This window comes from Carcharhinus amblyrhynchos, chromosome 31 (genome assembly GCF_965287045.1).
Source record: "Carcharhinus amblyrhynchos chromosome 31, sCarAmb.v2.hapA, whole genome shotgun sequence".
In the NCBI taxonomy this organism is placed as follows: Eukaryota; Metazoa; Chordata; class Chondrichthyes; order Carcharhiniformes; family Carcharhinidae; genus Carcharhinus; species Carcharhinus amblyrhynchos.
The window spans coordinates 24205265-24229790 of NC_137354.1; the positions used below are offsets into that span (position 1 = coordinate 24205265).

Here is a 24526-nt window from a genome sequence, read left to right on the forward strand (position 1 = left end):
GACAAAACCTGGATGATAGATTGGAGAAGTGAGAATGAACTTTGTGTGGAGGAGGAGAGACTGTCAACCCGATGTAACCCCCTGTATTTGCAGAGGGGGATAGCCCAGAGAATTATAGATGTCACCTTAACATCAATAGTAGGAAAAATGCTGGAAATCTTTACAAAATGGGAGAAGCAAAGTAACAGAATAATGAAGATTCAGCATGGATTTCTGAAGGGATACTTTTGCTTAACTAACTCACTAAATTGATTCGGAGGGAGATCATGGAGTAGATGAAGATAGGGCCTGGGTGGGATTGTGGTCGGTGCAGACTCGATGGGCCAAATGGCCACCTTCTGCACTGTAGGGATTCAGTGATAATGTAGTTCATTTGAATTTTCAAAAGGTTTTTGATAAGATCCCTCTTAATACCTTATCAGGCCAGAGGTGCAGAGTCATGGGCAAGTGAGAGAATGGCTTGCTAACTGGCTTCAAGACCTGAGAGTGGGAGTTAAGTGTTATTGTTCACAGTGAGAGAAGGTGGAAAGTGGTGTCCTACGCGGGTCAGTGTCTGCACATTAATTTTCAGACTTTGGAATCAAAAACACAATTCCTAAATTCACAGGTTACACCAAGTTAGTTAATGCTGAAGAGGACGAAAACAAATATAGGAGAATATTAACCTTTCAGAATGGCCAAATGATTGGCAAATTATGTTCAACACAGATAAATGTGAGGTCGTGTATTTTGGTTGGAAGAATAGGGAGGTTATTTATTATATGGCAGGTACAAGGTTAGATGGTGCAAAGGGACCTTGGGATAAAATTACATCAGTCAGCAGTAGTTAGTCCACAGGTTAGCAAGGCCGCAAACAAAGCAAACCAAGCACCAGCTTTACTTCTAGAGGGATATCATTGAAAAATATGGATGTTGTGCTAAATTTGGTTTGAACCATGTGCAGTTCTGGTGGCGATACTATTAAAAAGGATATAGTGGCAATGGAGGAGAAGCTTGCAAGGATGATACCAGAAATGTGTGGGTTTAGAAAAGGATTGCCAGGCTGGACTCCCTTGAAAAGGGGGCTATTCCACCTAATAGAAGTGTTTAAACTGATGGGTTTTAATAGAAAGGCTGCAGGGAAAATGTCTCCTCTTGTGAGGTAGAGCACAATTGAAGGCCGTCAGTATAAGATAGTCACAGAGAAATCAAACTGGAATTTCAGAAGAAATTTCTTTACCCAAAGAGTGAGACAGGGGTTTCATCAGCTGAAAGTGACAGGGCCAGCAGAGTGGCTGGAAAATGTGTGGCTGTAATGGCCATACCCCAGAACACAGTCTGGGGAAGAGTGATCCTCGGTAACTGAATGAAACAAAGCTAATGGTCAAGGGATCGAATAAATGTCCAAAGTGAGAGTTAATTGTTGGATTTGGTGTCAGTGAGCTCCCGGTTAATTGTATTTGTCTAGTATAATGGATGAAAGACCAGATTTTGTAACTTCATTTCACTATTTGGCGAGATAAATGGATTTTTAAAACTGTTTTATGATCTAAGCTCAGGCTTTCAAACTGTGTGCATCCTTCCTGTTCTCTTTGCAATTCATCTTCTCCCAGAGTGTGTGACCCCCTACAGTTGGGGAAAAGGGAACTAACAGTCCAGATGTGGGATATGTCAGGAGAGGGAGAGCACAGCCAGTGAGATGAGAGATGGAATGGGGCATGTGTGAGAGAAGAGAGAGGAGTGGGGACCTGAATTGAGATGTGTAAGGTTAGAGGTGGTTGGGACCAGTGAAAAGTGAAGGTGAAATGTGACCTTTGGAAGGGAGAATGGGCCTAATTGAAGGATAACAATGTTTGTTCTAAAATAAAATACTGTGGATGCTGGAAGTCTGAAACAAAAACAAAAATGCTGGAAAAGCTCAGCAATTCTGACGATATCTGTGGGGAGAGGGAGAGACAAGGGCCCTAAATTTTAATAAAGGAAACTACGATATTATGACGTGCAAGTTGACTCTGTGGATTTGGAAGCGTTACTTAAAGGGATGCCGGTGTTTAGGCAGAGGCAGACATTCAAGGAGCACATGGGTGAACTTTGACAATTGTTTATTCCTGTCTGGCAAAAAGTAAAACTGAAAAGGTGGCCAAACCATAACTTCCAAAGGAAATTAGAGATAGAGTTAGATCCAGGTAAAAAACAACAGACCTGAGGATTGGGAGTAGTTTAGAACTCAGCAAAGGGAGACCAAGGGACTGATTAAGAAGGTGAAAATAGAGTATGAGAGTAATCTTGCAGGGAACATGAAAACTGACTGAACGTTTCTGTAGATATGTGAGGAGAATAAGATTGGTGAAGACAAATATCAGAATTAGGGGAATTTATAATGGGGGACAAAGAAATGGCTGACTAACTAAATATATGTTCTCTCTTCCCAAAGGAGGAGACAAGTAACACCAGTAATGTTGGAGAATACAGGGTTTAGTGGGAGGGAGGAACTAAAGCAGATCAGTATTAATAGAGAAAGGTGTTGGGGAAATTGACATTGAAGGCCAATAAATCCCCAGGGCCTGATAATCTACATCCCAGAGAATTTAAGGAAGTGGTCCTGGAAATAGTGGATGCATTAGTGGTCATTTTTCCAAGATTCTATAGTTCTCTCAAACCATTCCACAAATTGGAAGGTAGCTAATCCTGCCTCACTATTTAAGAAGTAGAGAGAAAACACAGAACTATAGACCTGTCAGCTGGACGTTGGTAGTGAACAAATTTCTAGAATCTATTGTCATAGATTTTATACCAAAATACTTGGAAAACAGTGGTGAGATTGGACAGAGTCGGCATGGTTTGTGAAAGGGAAATCACGCTTGGCAAATCTACTGAAATGCTTTGAGTATGTAACTAGTGGAGTTGATCGGTAGAGGAGGGGGCAGTGGATGTGGTTTATTTGGACTTTCAGAAGGCTGTCAACAAAGTTCACCTTAACAGGTTAGTGTGTAAACTAAAACACATGAGATTGGGGGTGGCGTATTGTGATAGGTGGAAAACTGATTAGCAGACAGGAAGCAAAGAGTAGGAATAAATAGGCCATTTTCAGAATAGTAGGCAGTGACTTGTGGAATACCACTAGGATCTATGCTGCGACTCATTATTCACTATATATATAGTAATGATTTAGATGAGGATGCTAAATGTAATATCTCTAGCAAAGCTAGATGGGAGGATGAGCTGTGAGGAGGATACAGGGATGCTTCATTGTGATTTGGGCAAGCAGAGTGAGTGGCAGATGCAGCATAATGTGGATATATGTGAGGTTATCCGCTTTGGTAGCAAAAACAGGAAGGCAGACTATTATCTGGCTATGAATTAAGAGAACAGGAAGTGTAACAAGACTTGGGTGTCCATATACACCAGTCGCTGAAGGTAAGCATGCAGGCGCAGAAGGCGGTGAAGAAGGCAAACTTCATAGAGAATGGATTTGAATACAGGAGTGGGAATGTTTTGTTGCAATTGCATAGGACCTTGGTGAGGCTGCATCTGGAACATTGTGTGCAGTTTTAATGTCCTTAACTGAGAAAAGAGATTCTTGCTATGGAGGGAGTGCAGAGGAGGTTTACTGAACTGATTCCTGGGGTAGCAGGTCTGTCATATGAGGAGAGATTGGATTGTTTAGGATTATATTCACTGGAGTTCAGAAGAATGAGAAAGACTCTTACAGAAACCTATAAATTCTAACAAATCTGGATAGGATAAATGCAGGAAGGATGTTCTCAATGGTGAGGAGTCCAAAGACAGGGATCATATTCTTAGGATACAGGGGAAACCTTTTAGGACTGAGATGAGGAGAAATAGCTTTACCCAGAGAGCAGTAAGCCTGTCAAATTCACGACTGTGAATTTATATGCTGTGCTTTATGTGCTCTGCGAGGCCAGAACTCTCCATTCATCTGAAGAAGAGGGGAAACCCCTCGAAAGCTAGTGAGTTTACTGTCAAATAAATCAGTTGGACTAAAACCTGGCGTTGTCAGACTTTTTACTGTGTTTACCCCAGTCCAACGCCGGCATCTCCACATCACAAATTCACTACCGCAGGAACAGTTGAGGGCAACACATTGTATGTTTTCAAGAGGGAGCTAGTTTTAGTTCTTAGGGATCATAGAATTTGGGGGGCCAGCTGGGTTCAGGCTTTAATTGGATAATCAGCCATGATCACACTGAGTGGCGCAGCAGGTTCAATGGGCTGAATGGCCTACTCCTGTTCTTCTTTTCTGTGTTTTTATGAGAGAAATAGGGTTACTGTTTCAAGCCCAAATGACTCGTTGGAGCTGAGGAAGATGTGCACAGACTTGAAATATCAACTCATTCTTTGTTCTGAGATGTATTTGTGCGCACACAGCTGTATAATGATCTTGCGTGCATTGAAATAAACAGGTCACTGACAACTTCAAGAGAGTTCAGGGATTTTTGAATGCAAGCTTCCCGTGAACAAAAGGCTGTTGCTAAGGGATTGTGGACTGACCAGCACACAGATTATTACTAAACCATTTTGAGGTGAAATGGCGTTCACAGGAAAGGAATATTTCATCAGTGTAGATGAGGGAGCAGAGTAAAATTCAGTCTGATTTATAATATCCCCCACACACTCCAGGTAAACCAGGCTGGAACAGGCTGGATGGAATTGTTTGATGACCATTGCATCATATCACCTGATCGGTGCTAGTTTCAGCTGATCTGATTTCCAATCATCTTTGTCAATGCCTGGTCATGGGTGCCCTCAATTGTTTCAGTCTGGTGCAATCTTTATTTGCTATTGCATTTCTTAATTTATCAGATAATTACAGACAGTGGCTATCTTCAGTGTAGCTTACAAATTCCAGTTGTTTATCAATTCCTGCTTGAACAAAGATCCACTGAAACGTGCAGTTTATTTTTGAAAGCTTGTTACTATATTAAAGAATTCTGTGAAACAAACAGCAAATAAATGAAAAGATTATTTGTAAGTAAATCAATCCATGATAACCTGATAGTTGTTATTGCTCTATTCTTTCGAGAGAGCAAACATGCCCTGACCATTATTTTTAGCTCCTGCCCTTGCTGCAGCCTGACCTTTATTGCAAAAGATCCTTGTTGTGACACTCAAACTCTGTACCTATATCTTCTGCCATCCAGTTTAAAGTTTCTAAAGCTTATTTATTATTGTCACAAGTAGGCTTACATTAACATTGCAAGAACAAAGATCAACACAGCACAGGAAACAGGCCCTTCAGCCCAATGAGCCCGCGCCGCCATTTTAATATTGTGCTTTTCCTCTTCCACCCTTGACCCATGTCTATGCTTATGGCACCCACGTTGGAAACCAGATTGAGGGGAGAATAATTTAGGGACAATTTGTTACACCAATCAGCCCAAGAGCGCATCTTTGGGGTGTGGGAGGAAACCGGAGCACCCGGAGGAAACCCACGCAACCACGCAAGAAGTTGTGAAAATCCCCTAGTCGCCTGTTCGGGTGCACTGAGGAGGAATTTAGTATGGCCGATGCACCCTAACCAGCGCATCTTTTGGACTGTGGGAGAAATCCGAAGCACCCGGAGGAAACCCATATAGACTCCAAACAGGCAATCGCCCAAACCACAATTGAACCTGGGTCCGTGGCGCTGTGAGGCAGCAGTGCTAACCACTGGGCCACCACGCAGCCCACATTTCTCCAAATCACCTTTTAGCTGCTTATCGTATGAGGTCTCAGAATGATACCTTTCGTCACTGCCACCACAGATCCTGGTCCCTAACCTCATCATTTGTTGGCCATTTCAATCTTTTCAGCAACACCTCCCTGCAGTTCATTGCCATTCTATTATTCTTTACTGGTTCCATTGCTAAGCTCAATTTCATGTGGTCTATTTATCTTATTCCTTTTACTTGCTGTCTTTTTTCAAATGTCTCATTTATCAGTCCAATTATTGGTTGGAGTTTAGAGATATGGAGCTCGGTCCTTCGCTATCCAGCTGAAATTAATAAATGTTGTTCTTTTCTTGAACATTTTAAAGTAATAGGTTGAAAATTTATAAAAGAAAAGAGATTGTTTTTAATCCTTTCTATGGCCCACTCTTCAGCTCTGGTACCCGCATTGAAAAGATTGGAGTTACATCAGTCTTTCTGTCTTTTCTGAGGATGGGTGAGTTGTTTCAAGTCTTCTAATTCAAATCTGTTTGTTTCAGAGCAATGATGCTGTGTGCCAGGGCTGCACCCAGTTTATCACTGATATTCAGGTTGCTGCGAAAGAGAAAGCCATCGTCTTGGATGAGCTCGTTGCTCAGTTAAAACAGCAGTGCAATCTGGGAGGTGGTTTAACACAACTGGTGAGTCATGCTGGGTGTGTCCTAGCTGGTGAATGTCAAATGTGTTGCACATCTGTTGCACATTACACTACAGTTACTGTGAAATTCCCCCACTCTGTTCGGGTCGATGCGCCTAACCAGCACGTCTTTCAGATAGGGGGAGGAAGCCGGAACCCAGGAGGAAACCCATGCAGATACGGGGAGAAGGTGCAAACTCCACACAGACAGTGACCCAAACTGGGAATAGAACCCAGGTTTCTGGCGCTGTGAGACAGCAGTGCTAACCACTGTGCCATCGTGCTGCCATCCATTAAGACATAGGCAATAGAATTTTGGATGGCTTCAAGTAGAAAAGGTTAGAAAGTGAGAGGCTAGTCTGGAATAGACAGTTGTAATAGTCAAGTTTAGAGGTAATAAAGACTGGGGTGAGGGTTTCAGCAGCAGATTAATTGAAATGGGGCAGAGTGGACATGTATATAAGGTTATATAACTCCCCTCGGCATCAAATATGACCCAAAGTTTCAGACAGCCTGGTTCAGACTCCATTCAGGAAATGGAGTTTGTGGCAAGGACCGAAAACAATAACTTCAGTCTTCCCAATGTTTAATATTTAGAAATTTTGCTTATCTAGTTGCAGGTGTCAGGACAGCAGCGTAATAATTTAAGGATAATGCAAGGGTCAAGGGAACTAGTTGGGTGGTATTAGCACACTTGTGGAAACTATCCCAGTTTTTGCATGGTGTCACCAAAGGTCAGCACTTTGTTGAGAAGAAGGGGGATAGATTCTTGGGAACAGCAAAGATAACAATTTGGGAGCAGGCAGAGAAAGCCACTGAAGTTGATTCTCTGGCTACTTTTGGTTGGAACCAGACATCAGCATGTCCCTGGAGGGGTTGGAGGGGTGGGGGGAGGGGGTGATGTGAGACATGGACTGAGAGCGATGTAAGCAAATGAAAACATATGGCTTTTTTCTTCATTCTCTCATGGGAATAGCAAAGCCACATGACCCTTGTCTTTATCCTTAAATTATTACGCTGCTGTCCTGCTACTAGGTAAGCAAAATTTCTAAATATTAAATTTTGGGAAGACTGAAGTTATTGTTTTCGGTCCTTGCCACGAACTCCATTTCCTGAATGGAGTCTGAACCAGGCTGTCTGAAACTTTGGGTCATATTTGATGCCGAGGGGAGTTATGTAACCTTATATACATGTCCACTTTGCCCCATTTCAATTAATCTGCTGCTGAAACCCTCACCCCAGTCTTTATTATCTTAAAACTAGACTATTACAACTGCCTATTCCAGACTAGCCTCTCACTTTCTAACCTTCTCTACTTGAAGCCATCCAAAATTCTATTGCCTATGTCTTAATGGATGGCAGCACGATGGCAAAGAGCATCTTACCACATCCTAACCCTGTAACCCCACATGCGTGCCATGGCTAATCCATCTAGCCTGCTCATCTTGGGGACACTGAGGGAGAATTTAGCATGGCCAACCCACCTAACCTGCACGTCTTTAGACTGAGAGGAAATTGGAAGAAACCCCTGCTGACATGGGGAGAATGTGTAACCTCCACACAGACAGTCACCTTAGGCCGGAATTGAACCCGGGTCCCTGATGCTATGAAAGAACAGAGCTAACCACTGTGCCATCTCAGGGCAGTGATCTCTGAGGAGAAAGAACAGGATGAGTTGAGATGGAGATTGCAGTCACTATGGATAAAAATCATTGGGTGCAGTGGCTGAAAAAAAGGTGTCAGTAGAGAAGAAGAGTGGGCAGTAGAGAATGAAGATGTTAAATGAAAGATGAGTGAGTGAGGTATTCAAAAGGAGGAGAAAGTGCCAGAGGAGCAGGAGTTCAGACCACGATTTGATTTAGTGACATGACCAACATTCTAGAGGGGGCGAGTGGTAGAAGGTATAGCCAGATGGGAGGAAAGGTGTCATCACCCTCAGTAAGAATCCCATCAAGTCCATGGATACAATCGTTTAGAACAAGCCTGCAGGTTGGAATACCTTTAAAACAAACAGACATTGTGGAGGGAGATGCAGACGGAAAGTGAGAGCTGATCTGCTGCAGTGCCCATGTGTCAACCATGGGAGGAGCGAGTGGGACAGGAAAGATTGTCCCCAACTCGTGTATTAATCATCAATAAGGGAGTGGTGTCAGGATGCCTGTCTGTCCTCTCCCTGTGCAGTACACTTGACATCTTGCCAGAGGTACAACAGATCCCAAAAGAGATAAGAATTTTTATTTTGTACCAATGTGTAGACATTCCTTTAGAACATAGATTCGTACAGATTTCCCAAGTTGAGTGTTAAATGTGTTTGTGGTTGAATATTTACATTTTCAGGTTGTGCTTTGCCAATCGGGATTATGTAGTGAGCTTTCTCCTTTTGAGTGGAGAGAGGATGTCAGCTGTCCTGCTCCCCAGTGATTCCAGCCAAGTGTGTGTTTGTGTCCTGGACTGAAACTATTCAACCAGGAGAGATTTCCAGGCTGTCGAATGAGAATTGTCGTTTGATCCCATTTCCCAGGGGAAATTTCTGTGTGTTCTAATAAAACTGTTCAAGTTAAAGTTTATTTATTAGTGTTATAAGGAAGGCTTACATTAACACTACAACACTGTGGGTGGCACTGCTGCTTCACAGCTCCAAGGATCTGGGTTTGATTCTCGGCTCGTGTCACTGTCTGTGTGGAGTTTGCACATTCTCCTCGTGTCAACGTGGATTTCCTCTGGGTCCTCCAATTTCCTCCCACAGTCCAAAGATGTGCAGGTTAGGTTGATTGGCCATGCTAAAAATTGCCCTTAGTGTCCTGAGATGCGTAGGTTAGAGAGACTAGTAGGTTAGAGAGACAAATATGTAGGGATATGGGGGTAGGGCCAGGGTGGGATTGTGGTCGGTGCAGACTCGATGGGCTGAATGGCCTCTTTCGAGACTGTAGGGTGTCTATGATTCTAAGAAGTTACTGTGAAATTCCCCTAGTGCCACACTCCAGTATCTGTTCGGATCAATGCAGCTAACCCGCATATTTTTCAGACTGTGGGAGGAAACCAGGGCACCCAGAGGAACCCCACGCAGATATAGAACATAGAACATTACAGCGCAGAACAGGCCCTTCGGCCCACGATGTTGCGCCGACCAATTAAGAAAAAAGCAATGACCCTCTAACCTAAACCAATCCCTTTCCATCCATAAACCTATCCACGGTTCTCTTAAACGCCCCCAAACTAGGCGCATCTACAACTGAAGCAGGCAGGGCATTCCATTCCCCCACCACCCTCTGGGTAAAGAACCTACCTCTGACATCCTATAACTACCACCCTTTAGTTTAAAGCTATGTCCCCTCGTGCGAACACGCAGACTCCGCACAGACAGTGACCCAAGCTGGGAATCGAACCCATGTCCCTGGTGCTTTGAGGCAGCAGTGCCAACCACTGTGCTACCATGCCACTCTTACTGTGCCTTTTCCATTAGCTTTGTGATTGTTGTGTTTCATCTCAGTCCCGTTTGTAAAGGGGTGTAACATTGCAGTTTCTAATCACCTTTAACTTTTTACCAGTTATTTGTGTGGAAGTTTAGTGAAAAACATCAGGTGGTGCATGATAATAAATGTGTATTAACAGGCATTATTCACTTGTCATTTCAGTGCGAGAACTACATTTCACAGCATGCACCACGAGTGGTTGAGATATTGATGACAAGAGTGAGTATTTGAACAATCCTTGTCCAAGCATAGCATTATATATTGGGAATGCTGCACCTCTGATCGAGCTCTCTAATCTTCCAACCAATCTCCGTTGGGAATATGACTGGGGAGTAATTTGTAAATCATTGTTCCAAGAAGAAGTCTCACAACACCATGTTAGAGTCCAACAGGTTTATTTGGAATCACGAGCTTTCGGAGCGCTGACTCTTCATCAGGTGAGCTTAACCTGGTGGTGTAAGACTTCTTGCTATGCCCACCCCAGTCCAACGCCGGCATCTCTACGTCATTGTTTCAAGAAGTCCTGCCTTAACGCCTACACAGTGCAGCCTCTCAGGATAGCACTTACTTTTCTATTTGGCTCCTTTCACTCCTGGTTTTGACACTGGTTTTAATGACAAGCAACCGTTACGCCTGTCTGGCACCAGAAAGTTCGGATGCTCTAGCAGGGATCTCTAAAATGCGATTTGACGGAATTATGATTATATTTTCTCTTCTTTAGCCCAGTTACAGATGCAAGTTATTGCCCTCAACTTCCCACTTGGTTGCAATCAGGAATCGCATCACTTGTTTTGGGACATTTCTTGCTTTCGGTGGATCCTAAACTCTCAGTGGATATTTTTAGCGCAAAGCCTCTATGTTGCAGTCCTTAATACACATCAGGATCTCCAGGCCAGTGTTACAGCCCATAACGTCCACTGGGATCTGGGGATCAGATTATCGCCCCTAAAACACACTAATACAGTTGACAGCCCAATTGGTTAATGCTGTGGAAAGTTAGACATTTAGACCGGAGAGCTTTGAGGTTAGCTGGTCCCCAAAGGGACTGTTACCCTGAAGTCAATTTTAGCCAAATAAAAAGATCTGTGGCATCACAATGTAGCCCTGCTATACTCTAGCCCTGCTCTTAAAAAAACAGTGCTCTACTCTCTACCTGTATCTGTCTGATTTTTGATTTGATTTATACCAATTAGCTGCCAATATGTTGTTCAGAGATTAAAACAGTACTTTGATTGCTAGTGGCTGCATCACAGCTAAGGTGGTCCTTTCTCCTGTGCTTGTTAAGATAATTCTTGCTACTACTTTTGCTGTTTTAATATTTTTTGACAAAGAAATTTTACTTGAATTTCATTACCTCTTTTCAGGATGCGAAAGAGATCTGTACGACAAATGGATTTTGCCAGAAACCAGCCACTGTGCCCATGCAACTCCTCCAGGAAGCCATTGTTAACCCTGTCCAGGTGCAGTAGAGTGCCTTTGTTAGTTTCATGGTCCAGGAAATGTCTGAATATTTCTTCCGCGACAGGTTTTGGCTGCTTACCCTCTGAAGCTGCAGTGTAGGGCCAGTGGAGGTAAAATAGAGGCAGGCATGGTGTGAAAAAGCAAAGAAGGTAAATGGTTATAAATCAGTCATTAATCCTCAATTCTGGGCCCACATGATGGATTTGAGGCCCTCGAGAGAGAGAGAGAGAGAGAGAGAGAGAGAGTAAAGAGATTTAGAGAATTTACAGCACAGAAATGGGTCATTTGAGCCGCATCCTTTTAAAAGTAGCTGGATGAACATTTGGCATATCATAATATTTAAGACTATGGACCAAGTATTGGTAAATGGCATTAGATTGGTAGGATGATAGGCACCTATCATGTGTCACTGCAGACTCGATGGGTCAAAGGTCTTCTTCTGCACTGTAGGATTCTCTGAATGTGCCCAGGCAGTCTTTGTGCTCTGAGCGAGCCTCCCCTATCTTACTTCCTGTCACCCTGTCAACATATCTTTCTGTTCTCCCTTATGTTTATCTTAAACATAAACATAAGCAGTAGGAGCAGGAGTAGGCCATCTAGCCCTTCGAGCCTGCCCCGCCATTCAATAAGACCATGGCTGATCTGAAGTGGATCAGTTCCACTTTCCTGCTTTCTCCCCAAAACCCTTAATTCCCTTGTCTACCAAAAACCTATCTCTCCATGTCTTAAATATATTTAGCAAGGTAGCCTCCACCACTTCAATGGGCAGAGAATTCCAGAGATTCACCACCCTTTGAGTGAAGAAGTTCCTCCTCAATTCCGTTCAAAACTGCTCCCCCCTTATCTTGAGGCTGTGCCCTCTAGTCCTGCTGTCCTTTCTGAGCAGGAAGAATCTCTCTACTTCTACCCTATCCATCCCTTTCATTATCTTATACATCTCTAAGATCCCCCCTCATCCTTCTAAACTCCGAGTACAGACCCAGTCTATTTAGTCTCTCTTCATAGTCTAACCCCCTCATCTCCGGTATCAGCCTAGTGAACCTCCTCTGCACTCCCTCCAAGGCCAAAATATCCTTGCGCAAGTGTGGCCACCAAAACTGCACACAGTACTCCAGCTGCGGCCTCACCAGTGCCCTATACAGTTACAGCAAGACCTCCCTGCTTTTATATTCTATCCCCCTCGCTATTAAGGCCAGCATCCCATTCGCCTTCTTGATCACCTGCTGCACCTGCAGACTGGGTTTTTGCGATTCATGCACAAGGACCCCCAGGTCCCTCTGCACCGTAGCATGCTGCGGCTTTTCACCCTTTAAATAGTAATCCCTCCTGCCAAAGTGATAACCTCACACTTGCTAACATTGTACCCCATCTGCCAGGTCCTCGCCCACTCGCTCAGCCTATCTAGATCCCTCTGCAGACTTTCCACACCCTCCGCACAATTTGCTTTACCACTTTTATATCACTTCCTGCAGGAACCCACAGGCAGCGTGCAGGGATCACTAAGTGAATGGGACTCTGGGACAGATGCTCCTTCCACTATAAAGACTACCACCACTAAGCAAACACAGGAGCAGAAAGAGCCAAATAACCCCTGTCTTTTATGATTACAGCACTGTTCCCCAGCTGTTCGTTAAATGCAACTCTCTCATTTCTGCTGTCATCATTGTGTAGATTGTCCAGAATCTTGCCAGGGGTGAGGAGTTAGCTGGAGAAATTGGGATTGTTCTCAAAGCAGAGAAAGTTGAGGAGATTTGAGAAAGCTGTTCAAAATCATGAATTTTGACAAAGTAAATAACAAGAAACTCTTTCCATTGGGAGCATGGTCGGTAACCAGAGAACTGAGATCGAAGATGATAAAACCTCGGGGGAAATGTGAGGAGAAATGTTTTTATGCAGCAAGTTCTGATCTGGAATACACTGCCAACAGAGTGGTGGAACCAAATTCATTGTAATTTGTGAAAGAGGATAGGACAAATACATGAAACCAAAGCACTGCAAGGCTTTGGGGGAAAAAGCAGGACTTGGGACGAACTGGATAACTCTTGCCAAAGAAGAAGCATAGATACCACAAACTGAATAGACTCCTTGCATGTTGCATGATGCTTTAATAAATCAAGAACATTCTCAGCTGTGCAAAACTCAAACACACTGGAAATTAAATATAGATCCTGCCAGGGACCATCTTATTGAGAAATCTGTGTGGACTGGGTTAGTGATTCCTACATAATACTTATGTAGGATTTCTTTTTTTTTGGATCAGGTATAAATCCAGAACATGATCATGCACCTCCCCCACCCACTGCTCCACAACCCTCCCCACCCCCCCACCCCCAAACACACTGACTTTAGTTACCTCAACCATTCCCTCATGTTAAATTTTTTTTCCGTCTTCAGAAAAGCCCAGCACCTGCGGCAACGTCGCAGGGATGTGTAATCTGTGAGTTTGCCATGAAACAGATTGACAGCCTTCTGCAGCTGAACAGGACGGAGGTGAGCACTTGGAACCTTGACATAAGGGTCGGAAACGTAGCCCAAAAAAGATGTGTAGTTGATTACGACTTGGGAGAAGCAGTGATTAAAATACTTGGGTAGTTATAAAAGGAGGTATATAAATGAGACATCATAAAACCCTTTACAGCCAGTTAAGTACTTTTGAAGTCTAGTCATTGATAGAAGAACCATCATCTAATTCATACGCAGCAAGCTCCCACCAGCGGCAGTGTGATAATGATCAAGATAATCTGTGGTCGCGCCTGAGGGTTAAATATTGCCAGGGATAATGTACAAGAGATATCTCATGATAGACTAACATGGTTGTATGACTGCAAACAATTGTGCATGATTAAATGATAATTGATATGTTTCTCACCTACAGGAGATGATCACTAACGCTGTGGCAAAAGTGTGCTCCCTTCTGCCAGCTACTGTAGCAAGCGAGTGTGAAGACTTTGTCAGAGACTATGGGAGGGCAGTGGTGGAGCTTCTTGCACAGGAATTAGATCCCGCAGTTGTATGTACAGCCATTGGCCTCTGCAAGAGCACAGAACATATGGCTGTTGGTGCGTGGGATTTATTTTTCCATTACAGTTAAATCACAATTCCTTAAGCCTTCCAGCTGATCTCATCAGCTTTCAGCAGAATCTCAGTGACCTATGTAGTTGTACCCCACCTTACCCACAAGCCTGGCAGCATCAAATGTGCAGGATGTGGGCAGCCTGCCAGATGAGGGCAGACAGGCAACCCTGTTTTACCCAGCCTGGGAGATAGATTTGGGCTGCTTCATAGGCTGCAGTCTTCAGATGATCCGGGGGCTTGAAATGTAAGAACTAGGAGCAGGAGTTGGCCATCTGGCCCCTTGAGCCTGCTCCGCCATTCAATAAGATCATGGCTGATCTTTTCATGGACTCAGCTCCACTTCCCCACCCGCTCACCATAACCCTTAATTCCTTTACTGTTCAAAAATTTATCTATCTTTGCCTTAAAAGCATTCAATGAGGTAGCCTCACTGGGCAGGGAATTCCACAGATTCACAACCCTTTGTGTGAAGAAGTTCCTCCTCAACTCAGTCCTAAATCTACTTCCCTTATTTTGAGGTTATGCCCCCTAGTTCTAATTTCACCTGCCAGTGGGATCAACTTTCCTGCTTCTATCTTCTCTATTCCCATCATAATCTTATATGTTTTTATAAGATCGCCCCTCATTCTTCTGAATTCCAATGAATATAGCCCCAGTCTACTCAGTCTCTCCAACCCTCTCAACTCTGGAATCACCCCAGTGAATCTCCTCTGCACCCTCTCCATGTGAGTATATCCTTTCCTCAAGTAAGGAGACCAAAACTGTACACAGTACTCCAGGTTTGGCCTCACCAGCACCTTACATAGCTGCAACATACATTCACTGTTTTTGCACTCCGTGTCTCTAGCAGTGAAGGACAAAATTCCATTTGCTTTCTTAATTAACTACTGCACCTGCAAGCCAACTATCATTATGGTCAGTGGGTGTCCAGCACGGGGAGAATCTCCGTCCATTGGAGATTTGTCACAATTATGAGGATTTGTGTAAAGTCACCTGCCTTGTGGTCTTGTATAATGTGTCTGACCTGAATTTCTCAAATCGCAACCCCTAAAGTGACATTTTCCTCTTGTTATTGGGCTTTGAAGGTGAAACCTTGAAACATTCGTGTGATCAAAATACAGACCTTTTCTAACTCTTGTTTCAAACAGCTCAGAATTGTTGGACAATGTCTAAGCCCTGTTGTGCAGGATAATCTATCTGTTACAGTGAATTGGAATAGAAATGGAATGAAATTAAGACTGCAACTGGAAGATTGGCTGGTGGCTCAGTTACCACATTTACTTCATTATTTTCTTTCCCACTGCCCATGCCATTCAATTGGATAACTGTCTGGGCTGTCAATTTGACAATTTGTGCAAGAAATACCACGATTAGTGACTGCCCTACTGGTGTCGGTTACTGTGAGGCTGCAGTGTAATGTTCTGGTTGTGTGAGTTTTTTTTTTGATGGAGTTATAGAACGTAGAACATTACAGCACAATATAGGCCCTTCGGCCCTCAATGTTGTGCCGAGCTATGTCCAATCCCAAGATCAAGCTATCCCACTCCCTAAAATTCTGATATGCTCCATGTGCCTATCCATACCCGCTTGAAAGTTCCTAAAGTGACCGACTCCACTATCACAGCAGGCAGTGTATTCCATATCCCAACCATTCTCTGAGCGAAGAATCTACCTTGGACACCCCTCCTATATCTCCCACCATGAGCCTTATAGTTTTAGTTTTATGCCCCCTAGTAACAGCTGCATCCACCCGAGGAAATAGTCTCTACACGTCCACTCTATCAATCCCTCTCATCATTTTATAAACCTCTAAGTCGTCTCTCATCCTCCTCTGCTCTAAAGAGAAAAGCCCCAGCTCCCTCAACCTTTCCTCATAAGACCTACCCTCCAAACCAGGCAGCTTCCTGGTAAATCTCCTCTGCACTCTCTCCAATGCTTCCACAGCCTTCTTTTAGTGAGGTGACCCAAACTAAACACACAATTCCAAATGTGGTCTCACCAATGTCCGGTATAGTTGCAGAATACCCCGTGGCTCTTAAACTCAAACCCCCTGTAAATAAGTGCTAACACACTATAAGCCTTCTTCTCTGTTCTATCCACTTGAGTGGCAACCTTCAGAGATCTGTGGCTATGAACCCCAAGATTTCTCTGTTCCTCCACATTCCTTAGAACCCTGCCGTTGACCCTGTAATCCGCATTCAAGTTTGTCCTACCAAAACGAATCACCTCGCACTTATCAGGATTAAGCTCCATCTGTCACTTTCCTGCCCAGCTCTGCATCCTATCAATGTCTCTTTGCAGCTGCAAGAGCCCTCCACCTCATCCAGAATTCCACCAATCTTGGTGTCATCAGCAAATTTACTAACCCACCCTTCAGCCCCCTCTTCCAAGTCATTGATAAAAATCACAAATAGCAGAGGACCCAGCACTGATCCCTGTGGTACACCGCTGGTAACTGGCCTCCAGTCTGAAAATTTTCCTTCCGCCAGCACCCTCTGTCTCCTATGAGACATGATGTGGATACGCCGGCGTTGGACTGGGGTAAACACAGTAAAAAGTCTGACAACACCAGGTTTAAGTCCAACCGATTTATTTGTTAGTACACTCACTAGCTTTTGGGTTAGTCCCTTCGTCAGGTGAATGGAGAGTTCTGGCCTCAGACAGAGCATATAAAGCACAGACAGTTTACAGATTACGCATTCTAATCAGTAATCTGTAAACTCTGTCATATGCTCTGTCTGAGGCCAGAACTCTCCATTCACCTGACGCAGGGACTAACCCTGAAAGCTAGTGAGTGTACTATCAAACAAATCGGTTGGACTTAAACCTGGTGTTGTCAGACTTTTTACTGTCTTTCCAAATGGTCATAAATCCTATCTCTCAGGACTCTTACCATTAACTTACTGACCACCAAAGTAAGACTAACTGGCCTGTAATTACCAGGGTCATTCCTGTTTCCTTTCTTGAAAAGAAGAACAACATTTGCCACTCTCCAGTCCTCTGGCACTATCCCCATGGACAGTGAAGACCCAAAGATCAAAGCTAAAGGCTCCACAATCTTATCCCTTGCCTCCCAATGTATCCCATCTGGCCTAGAGGACTTATTAACCCTCAGGTTTTTCAAAATTGCTAATATATCTTCCCTCAGAACATCTACCTCCTCCATCCTATCAGCCTGTATCACATACTCATTCTCGAAAACATGGCCCTCTCCTTAATGAACACTGAAGAAAAGTATTCATTCAACGCCTCACCTGTCTCTTCTGACTCCATGCACAAGTCCCCACTAGTATCCTTGACTGGTCCTAACCTCACCCTGCTCATTCTTTTATTTCTCACATAAGAGTAAAAAGCCTTGGGGTTTTCTTTTATCCGACCCGCCAAGGACTTCTCATGACACCCCACCCCAGCTCTCCTAAGTCCTTTCTTTAACTCATTCCTTGCTCCCTTGTAATACTCAAGCGACCCAACTGAACCTTGTTTTTTCACCCTTACATACCCTTCCTATTTCCTCTTGACAAGACATTCAGCCTCCTTTGTGAACCATGGTTCCCTCGCTCAGCCATTTCCTCCCTGCCTGACAGGGATACACCTATCAAGGACACCCAGTATTTGTTCCTTGAAAAAACTCCACTTTTCATTTGTGCCCATACCTGACAGTTTCCGCTCCCCTCTTGTACTCCCTAATTCTTGCCTAATTGCATCATAATTACCCCTGCCCCAGTTATAAACATTGTCCTGCCGTGTGACCCTATCCCTCTCCATTGCAATAATGAAGGACACCGAATTGTGGTCACTATCTCCAAAGTGCTCTCCCACAAACAAATCTAACACTTGGCCCGGTTCATTACCCAGTACCAAGTCCAATGTGGCCCCACCTCTTGTCGGCTTATCCACATATTGTGTCAGGAAACCCTCTTGCACACACTGTACAAAAAGTGCCCCATCCAAACTATTTGACCTATAAAGGTTCCAATCAATATCTGGAAAGTTAAAGTCACCCTGTGACCTCCACACCGATCCATAGTCTGTTTTGCCATTTCCTCCTCCACATCTCTATTACTATTTGGGGGTCTGTAGAAAACTTCTAACAACGTGACTGATCCTTTCCTATTTCTAACTTCAGCCCATATTATCTCAGTAGGCAGATCCCCCTCGAAATGCCTTTCAGCAGCCGTTAAACTATCCTTGATTAACAATGCCACTCCCCCGCCTTCCCTACTCTTACTGAAACTGTCGTACTTTTCGTGGATGTCGTCTGCAGTAAATGTGAATTTGGTTTTGTATCCTGATGCAAATCTTTTCTGACCTCCAGAAAAAATTAAACCAGAGCAGCCGAAAATAGGCCCTCTGTGTGCAATCTGTAAGACCGTGGTAAAACGTTTGGATGAATTACTGGAAAAGAATGCTACTGAGCACGAGATTGAAGCCGCTCTTGACAAAGTGTGCAACTTGCTGCCGGCCAAAGCACGCGATGAGGTAAGAGACCACCAGCTTCCCAATCTACAGTCTGCGGTGTGACAAACATCCCAGATGAGATCTGCGAGGGCATCTCAACGAGAAGCATCACTTCGTGGTGGTGTATAGTTTTAGTTCAGGAATGGCATGAGACGTCACATGAAATTCCAGTGAGAATAACAAGCCCAGTCATTGTGTAAGAATTATTAAAGACTATTTATTAAAGAAAAAAACAAATACACACAAATTGAACTATGTCACTCTTAAGATAAGTAAATATATGATTTACCGAACGTACACAATACTCCTTGCTCCAAAGTGTACACCCGCAATCACTGAACTCAAGACTTTGCCCTTCCCAAATAATACCCAAATTAAGTAAATCTTTGAGTCAAATCAAGTTTGTTAGCACGCAATGCAAGGCTGATGATCAAGTCTCGGAGACATCTTTTCCTGGTCCAGCAAAGATATTTAAGTTACCTTTACAAAGGCCTCCACAGACAGCCCAAATATACAGAGAAGAGAATCAGATCGAACCAGGATATAATTGGGGAAGATTGTACTTCATTATCTCGTTTGGAATGCTGGCTACTTTATACCTTTTACTGGGCAGATCATATCCCATTGTTCCTTAAATTCCTGTTCTGCGTTTACTAGGCAGATCCATGACAGCAGAACTTAGTTGTGTAACTCCAGCTTCTAAGCTGCCAACACAAGCAAAGATAAAGTGGCCATAGTTCCAGATGACCAGAGACTGCTCTTCCCTTTGAAGGGGAGAGCTGACTGATGAAGAGTTTAACCTGAGGGTCACCACACCTCAGGCAGGGGGCACGGTGGAGAAGGTGGGGGCCTGTATGGATAACCTCTGCTGAATTAATCCTAGTGCCAGGGGATTAGCAGGGTAAATATGTGGGGTTACGGGGATATGGGCTGGGTGAGATTGTGGTCAGCGCAGACGCGATGGGCCGAATGGCCTCTCTTAGCACTGTAGGGATTCTATGACTGTGGTGGGGGCTGGGGGGGTCACATTATTATTATTTGCCTCTTCCCTTCAGCAAACGAACCAGTTGGGGTGTCTGTGCGTGTGTCTGTGCGTCTGTCTCGGGTTGGGGGGGGGCGAGGGATTGCACTGTGAAGACAGCATTGCTGAGGTATACCATCATGTTGCTGAATGAGTTCGGACCTGTAACTGAGAGATTTCCTGCCTTAATGACCACTTAACTGAAAGAATGGCTTTTGTGTTTCAGTGCAAGCAGCTGATAAGTCAATATGGACAAACTCTGCTGGAAATCTTGCTGGAAACTATGGACCCAGAATTTGTTTGCACCGTGAGTATAATTTAACTTTCTTAAGAATGCCTTCTGCCATGTCTCTGCCCTGCTGTGTGTAAACTGCAGCTTTTGTGCAGTGCTTGGACCTGCTTTGCAGTGAGTTTAGTGGACAGCACAGAACTACCACCAGTTTAGCATTAAGTGTCATTTGAAACTTGCAGTATTGCTCAGAACTTGCCCGCCAGTTCCTGGAAAAGGTCAGGCCATTGCCCTGTCCCTGGGTCTGGCTGCCCTCCTGTAAGTTCTAAGATAGGAATGACCCTGGTAATTATAGGCCAGTTAGTCTTTCTTTGGTGGTCGGTAAGTTACGTCACTGAATTTAGATACACAAGCACAACTGCAGGAATGGATTTTAGCTTGCCATCTGCAAACCTTTCCCTTATAACCTGCTGGAAAAGGAGCTTCCAAAATCCATCACACTCAGTCCAGGTTAGAAATTTTCTCCGGTTGCTGCCAAGGACAGTGGTGACCATGAAGAAGCTCTGCTGCACTTTGCTGCCTATGAAGGTGGCAGCTGTAACCATTTGGTTTGATTTATTATTGTCGAATGTGCTGGGATACAGTGAAAAGTATTGTTTCTTGCGCGCTATACAGACAAAGCATACCGTTCATAGAGAAGGAAAGGAGAGGGTGCAGAATGTAGTGTTACAGTCATAGCTAGGGTGTAGAGAAAGATCAACTCAATGCAAGGTAGGTCCATTCAAAAGTCTGACAGCAGCAGGGAAGAAGCTGTTCTTGAGTCGGTTGGTACGTGACCTCAGACTTTTGTATCTGTTTCCTGACGGAAGAAGGTGGAAAAGAGAATGTCCATGGTACATGGGGTCCTTAATTATGCTGGCTGCTTTGCCGATGCAACTGAAAATGTAGACAGAGTCAATGGATGGGAGGCTGGTATGTGTGATGGATTGAGCTAATTCACGACCTTTTGTAGTTTCTCACACCCTTGGACAGTGCAGGAGCCCATACCAAGCTGAAAGAATGCTTTCTGTGGTGCATCTGTAATAGTTGGTGAGAATTGTAATTAATTTCCTTTGTCTTCTGAGAAAATGTAGAGGCGTTGGTGGGCTTTCTTAACTATAGTGTCAGCATGGGGGGACCAGGACAGGTTGTATGTGATCTGGACATCTAAAAACTTGAAGCTCTCGACCCTTCCTACTTCATCCCCGTTGATGTAGACAGGCATATTCTTCACTGTGTCACCTGATATCAATGACATAGATCTACCATCAGCATAAACCTATGCATGCACAATGTTAGCAGCAAACACAGCCCATTTTAAAATGTTTCCTTATTCTGCAGGCTTTGTTAAACATTTTATCTTCATGCTATTGTTGAAACTGAAAAATATCACTGACTTTGTTTCCAATTTCCACCCTTTTCTCGCCTTCACCTGGCATTTTCAGCTGCATCGGCAAAGCAGCCAGCATAATTAAGGACCCCATGTACTATGGACATTCTCTTTTCCACCTTCTTCCATCAGGAAAAAGATACAAAAGTCTGAGGTCGCATACCAACTGACTCAAGAACAGTTTCTTCCCTCTCTGACCTCTCTTCTTCGACTTCTCTGCTCCATTTCTGGAGGTAGCTTTTCAAGTAATATTCACTTCAAACTCATGGACTCCCATAGCTACCTCTCCTATTAGGATTCAAATCCTGTTCTCTGATTCCATTGCAGCTGTTCTGATGGTGTAGTTTACCACACCAACATTTTAAATATGTCTTTTTTCCTCAACCAGGGACTCCACTCCGGCAGTTAACAGGATCCTTCAAATGTGTCCAATCAATGTCACTCGCTTCCTGCTTTTGCCACTTCCCCTCCATCTGTCTGAAACACGATAAGTTAACCCTTGTTCTCACCTTCCGTTCCACTCATCTCCAGTAGCAACAAATTTTCTATTGAATTTTCACCATTCCCGCCCACTCCAGCACGCTGTCACCACCAAACGTGTGTAAGCCTGCCCTTCCATTTCACCATTCAGGAGAGACCATTCCCTCTGTGGCATCCTGATCCTCTCTTCATTCACTATTAATACCCCATTCTTTCCCTCAGGCACCTTTCCATTGCAAATGTTGGAGATGCAACCCCGTCAACACAGGCGGCACAATGGTTAGCACTGCTGCCTCTGTGCCAGGGACTCGGGTTCAATTCCAGCGTCAAGTGACACTGTGGAGTTTGCACATTCTCCCTGTGTCTGCGTGGGCTTTTTCCCGATGCTCCGGTTTAGAACATAGAAAAACTACAGCACAAACAGGCCCTTTGGCCCACAAATTGCGCTGATGATATCCCTACCTACTTGGCTTACCTATAACCCTTAATTCTATTAAGTCCCATGTACTCATCCAGAAGTCTCTTAAAAGACCCTATCGGATTTGCCTCCACCACCACCGACAGCAGCCGATTCCACTCACCCACTACCCTCTGAGTGAAAAACTTATTCCTGATATCTCCTGTGTACCTGCTTCCCAGCACCTTAAACCTGTGTCCTCTCGTAGTGACCATTTCAGCCCTGGGAAATAGCCTCCGAGAATCCACCCTATCTATACCTCTCAACATCTTATACACTTCTATCAGGTCACCTCTCATCCTTCATCTCCCCAGGGAGAAAAGACCGAGCTCCCTCAACCTATCCTCATAAGGCATGCCTCCCAATCCAGGCAACATCTTTGTAAATCTCCTCTGCACTCTTTCAATAGCTTCCATATCCCTCCTGTAACAAGGTGACCAGAACTGAGTTTCCTCCCACAGTCCAAAGGTGTGTGGGTTCAGTGGATTTGCCATGCTAAATTGCCCTAAGCAATTTTAGCAGGTGTCTTGCTAGGGTAAATATATGGGGATAAGGCCTGGGTGCTATTGTGGATGGTGTAGATTCAATGGACTGAATGGCTTCCTTCTGCACTGTAGAAGTCTATGATTCTATTCCATCTCTCTTTTCACTCATCCAAGATCCCAGACACTTCCAGATGATTTAATCGCGTTTCTTTCACTTGACAATACGCTGTTTGTTACTCACAATGGGTCTCAACACTGGGGAGACCAGATGTAGACTTGGGGGCAGCTTTGTTGCACGCCTCCATTCAGTATGCAAACATGGTCTCCTTTAGAATTGTCCCCTTATCTCTGCTTCTTTCTTGTCAGGATCAGTCATCTTGCACATCTGTAATGTGACATTAAATTTCACCTGGCATTTGTCTATCCTTTCTGCAAACCTGTTCTGTCTCCACAGATGCTGCCTGACATGCAGAGTATTTCCAAATGTTGTGTTTTTATTGCAAAACAGTAATTCACTGTAAGCAATACCATGTAAAATCCAGTGAGGAGGAGGGGGAGGGGTCTCTATATAATGGAGGAAAGAAAATGCTGTTTTCCCCTGTTCTAATGTTCTAATTTTTTTTTATTCATTTGTGGGACGTGGATGTTGCTGGCTGGCCAGCTTTTATTGCCTGTCCCTATTTGCACTTGAGAAAGTGGTGGTGAGCTGCCTTCTTGAATCACTGCAGTCCATGTTCTGTGGGTTGACCCACAGTGCTGATAGGGAGGGAATTCCAGGGTTTTGACCCAGCAACTGCGAAGGAACGGTGATATATTTCCAAGTCAGGGGGGTGAGTGGCTTGGAGGGGAACTTGCAGGTGGTGGTGTTCCCATGTGTATCTGCTGCCGTTGTCCTTCTAGATGGAAGTGGTCCTGGGTTTGGAAGGTGCTGCCTGAGGATCTTTGGTGAATTGCTGCAGTGCAAACTGCTGCGACTGAGTGTCGGTGGTGGAGGGAGTGGATGTTTGTGGATGTGGTGCCAATCAAGCAGGGCTGCTTTATCCTGGATGGTGTCGAGCTGTTTGAGTGTTATTATAGCTGCGCCCGTCCAGACAAGTGGGGAGTATTCCATCACACTCCTGACTTGTGTCTTGTAAACGATGGATGAACACCAGAATTCAGAATAATAAGCAAAACTCTCTAGATGGGTAACTGCTTTTGGTACGGTACACCATTTTGAGGTTTCTTGGATCCTGAAACAGTATTTGCCTAATCAGTAAATTCATGTTTCCATCTGCAGAAAATTGGAGTTTGCCTAGGTGCAAAGAAGCATCTTTTGGGAGCAGATAAATGTGTTTGGGGTCCGTCATACTGGTGTAAGAACATGGACACTGCAAACCAGTGCAATGTAAGTAACTACACCATACCAGCCTTACAACAATTGCTGCACTGTTAAGTGTACTTTTAAAATACTGTTATAGAATGCGCCAAGTGAGAGGTTTGAAAGTGACTCAGAGGTTTTGCATTCTAATGCCAGCTGTGTATTAGTACTGCTACCTCTCAGCACCAGGAACCCAGGTCCGATTCTGGCCTTGGGTGACCGTCTGTGTGGAGTTTGCATGTGCCTGTGTAGGTTTCCTCTGGATTCCTCTCTC

General features: G+C 44.2%; 1 protein-coding gene across 1 annotated transcript in view; it reads left to right on the forward strand.

Moving 5' to 3' along the window:
- The window catches only part of psap (prosaposin), a 60406-nt gene that overhangs the window by 31724 nt on the left and 4156 nt on the right, over window positions 1-24526 (forward strand). Inside the window, exons 6-13 of the mRNA XM_080215733.1 lie at window positions 6188-6328; window positions 9960-10016; window positions 11162-11257; window positions 13653-13748; window positions 14134-14317; window positions 18649-18812; window positions 20039-20119; window positions 24172-24279. Of these exons, the coding sequence (XP_080071859.1) occupies window positions 6188-6328; window positions 9960-10016; window positions 11162-11257; window positions 13653-13748; window positions 14134-14317; window positions 18649-18812; window positions 20039-20119; window positions 24172-24279 (927 nt within the window). The remainder of the gene's footprint in view (window positions 1-6187; window positions 6329-9959; window positions 10017-11161; window positions 11258-13652; window positions 13749-14133; window positions 14318-18648; window positions 18813-20038; window positions 20120-24171; window positions 24280-24526) is intronic.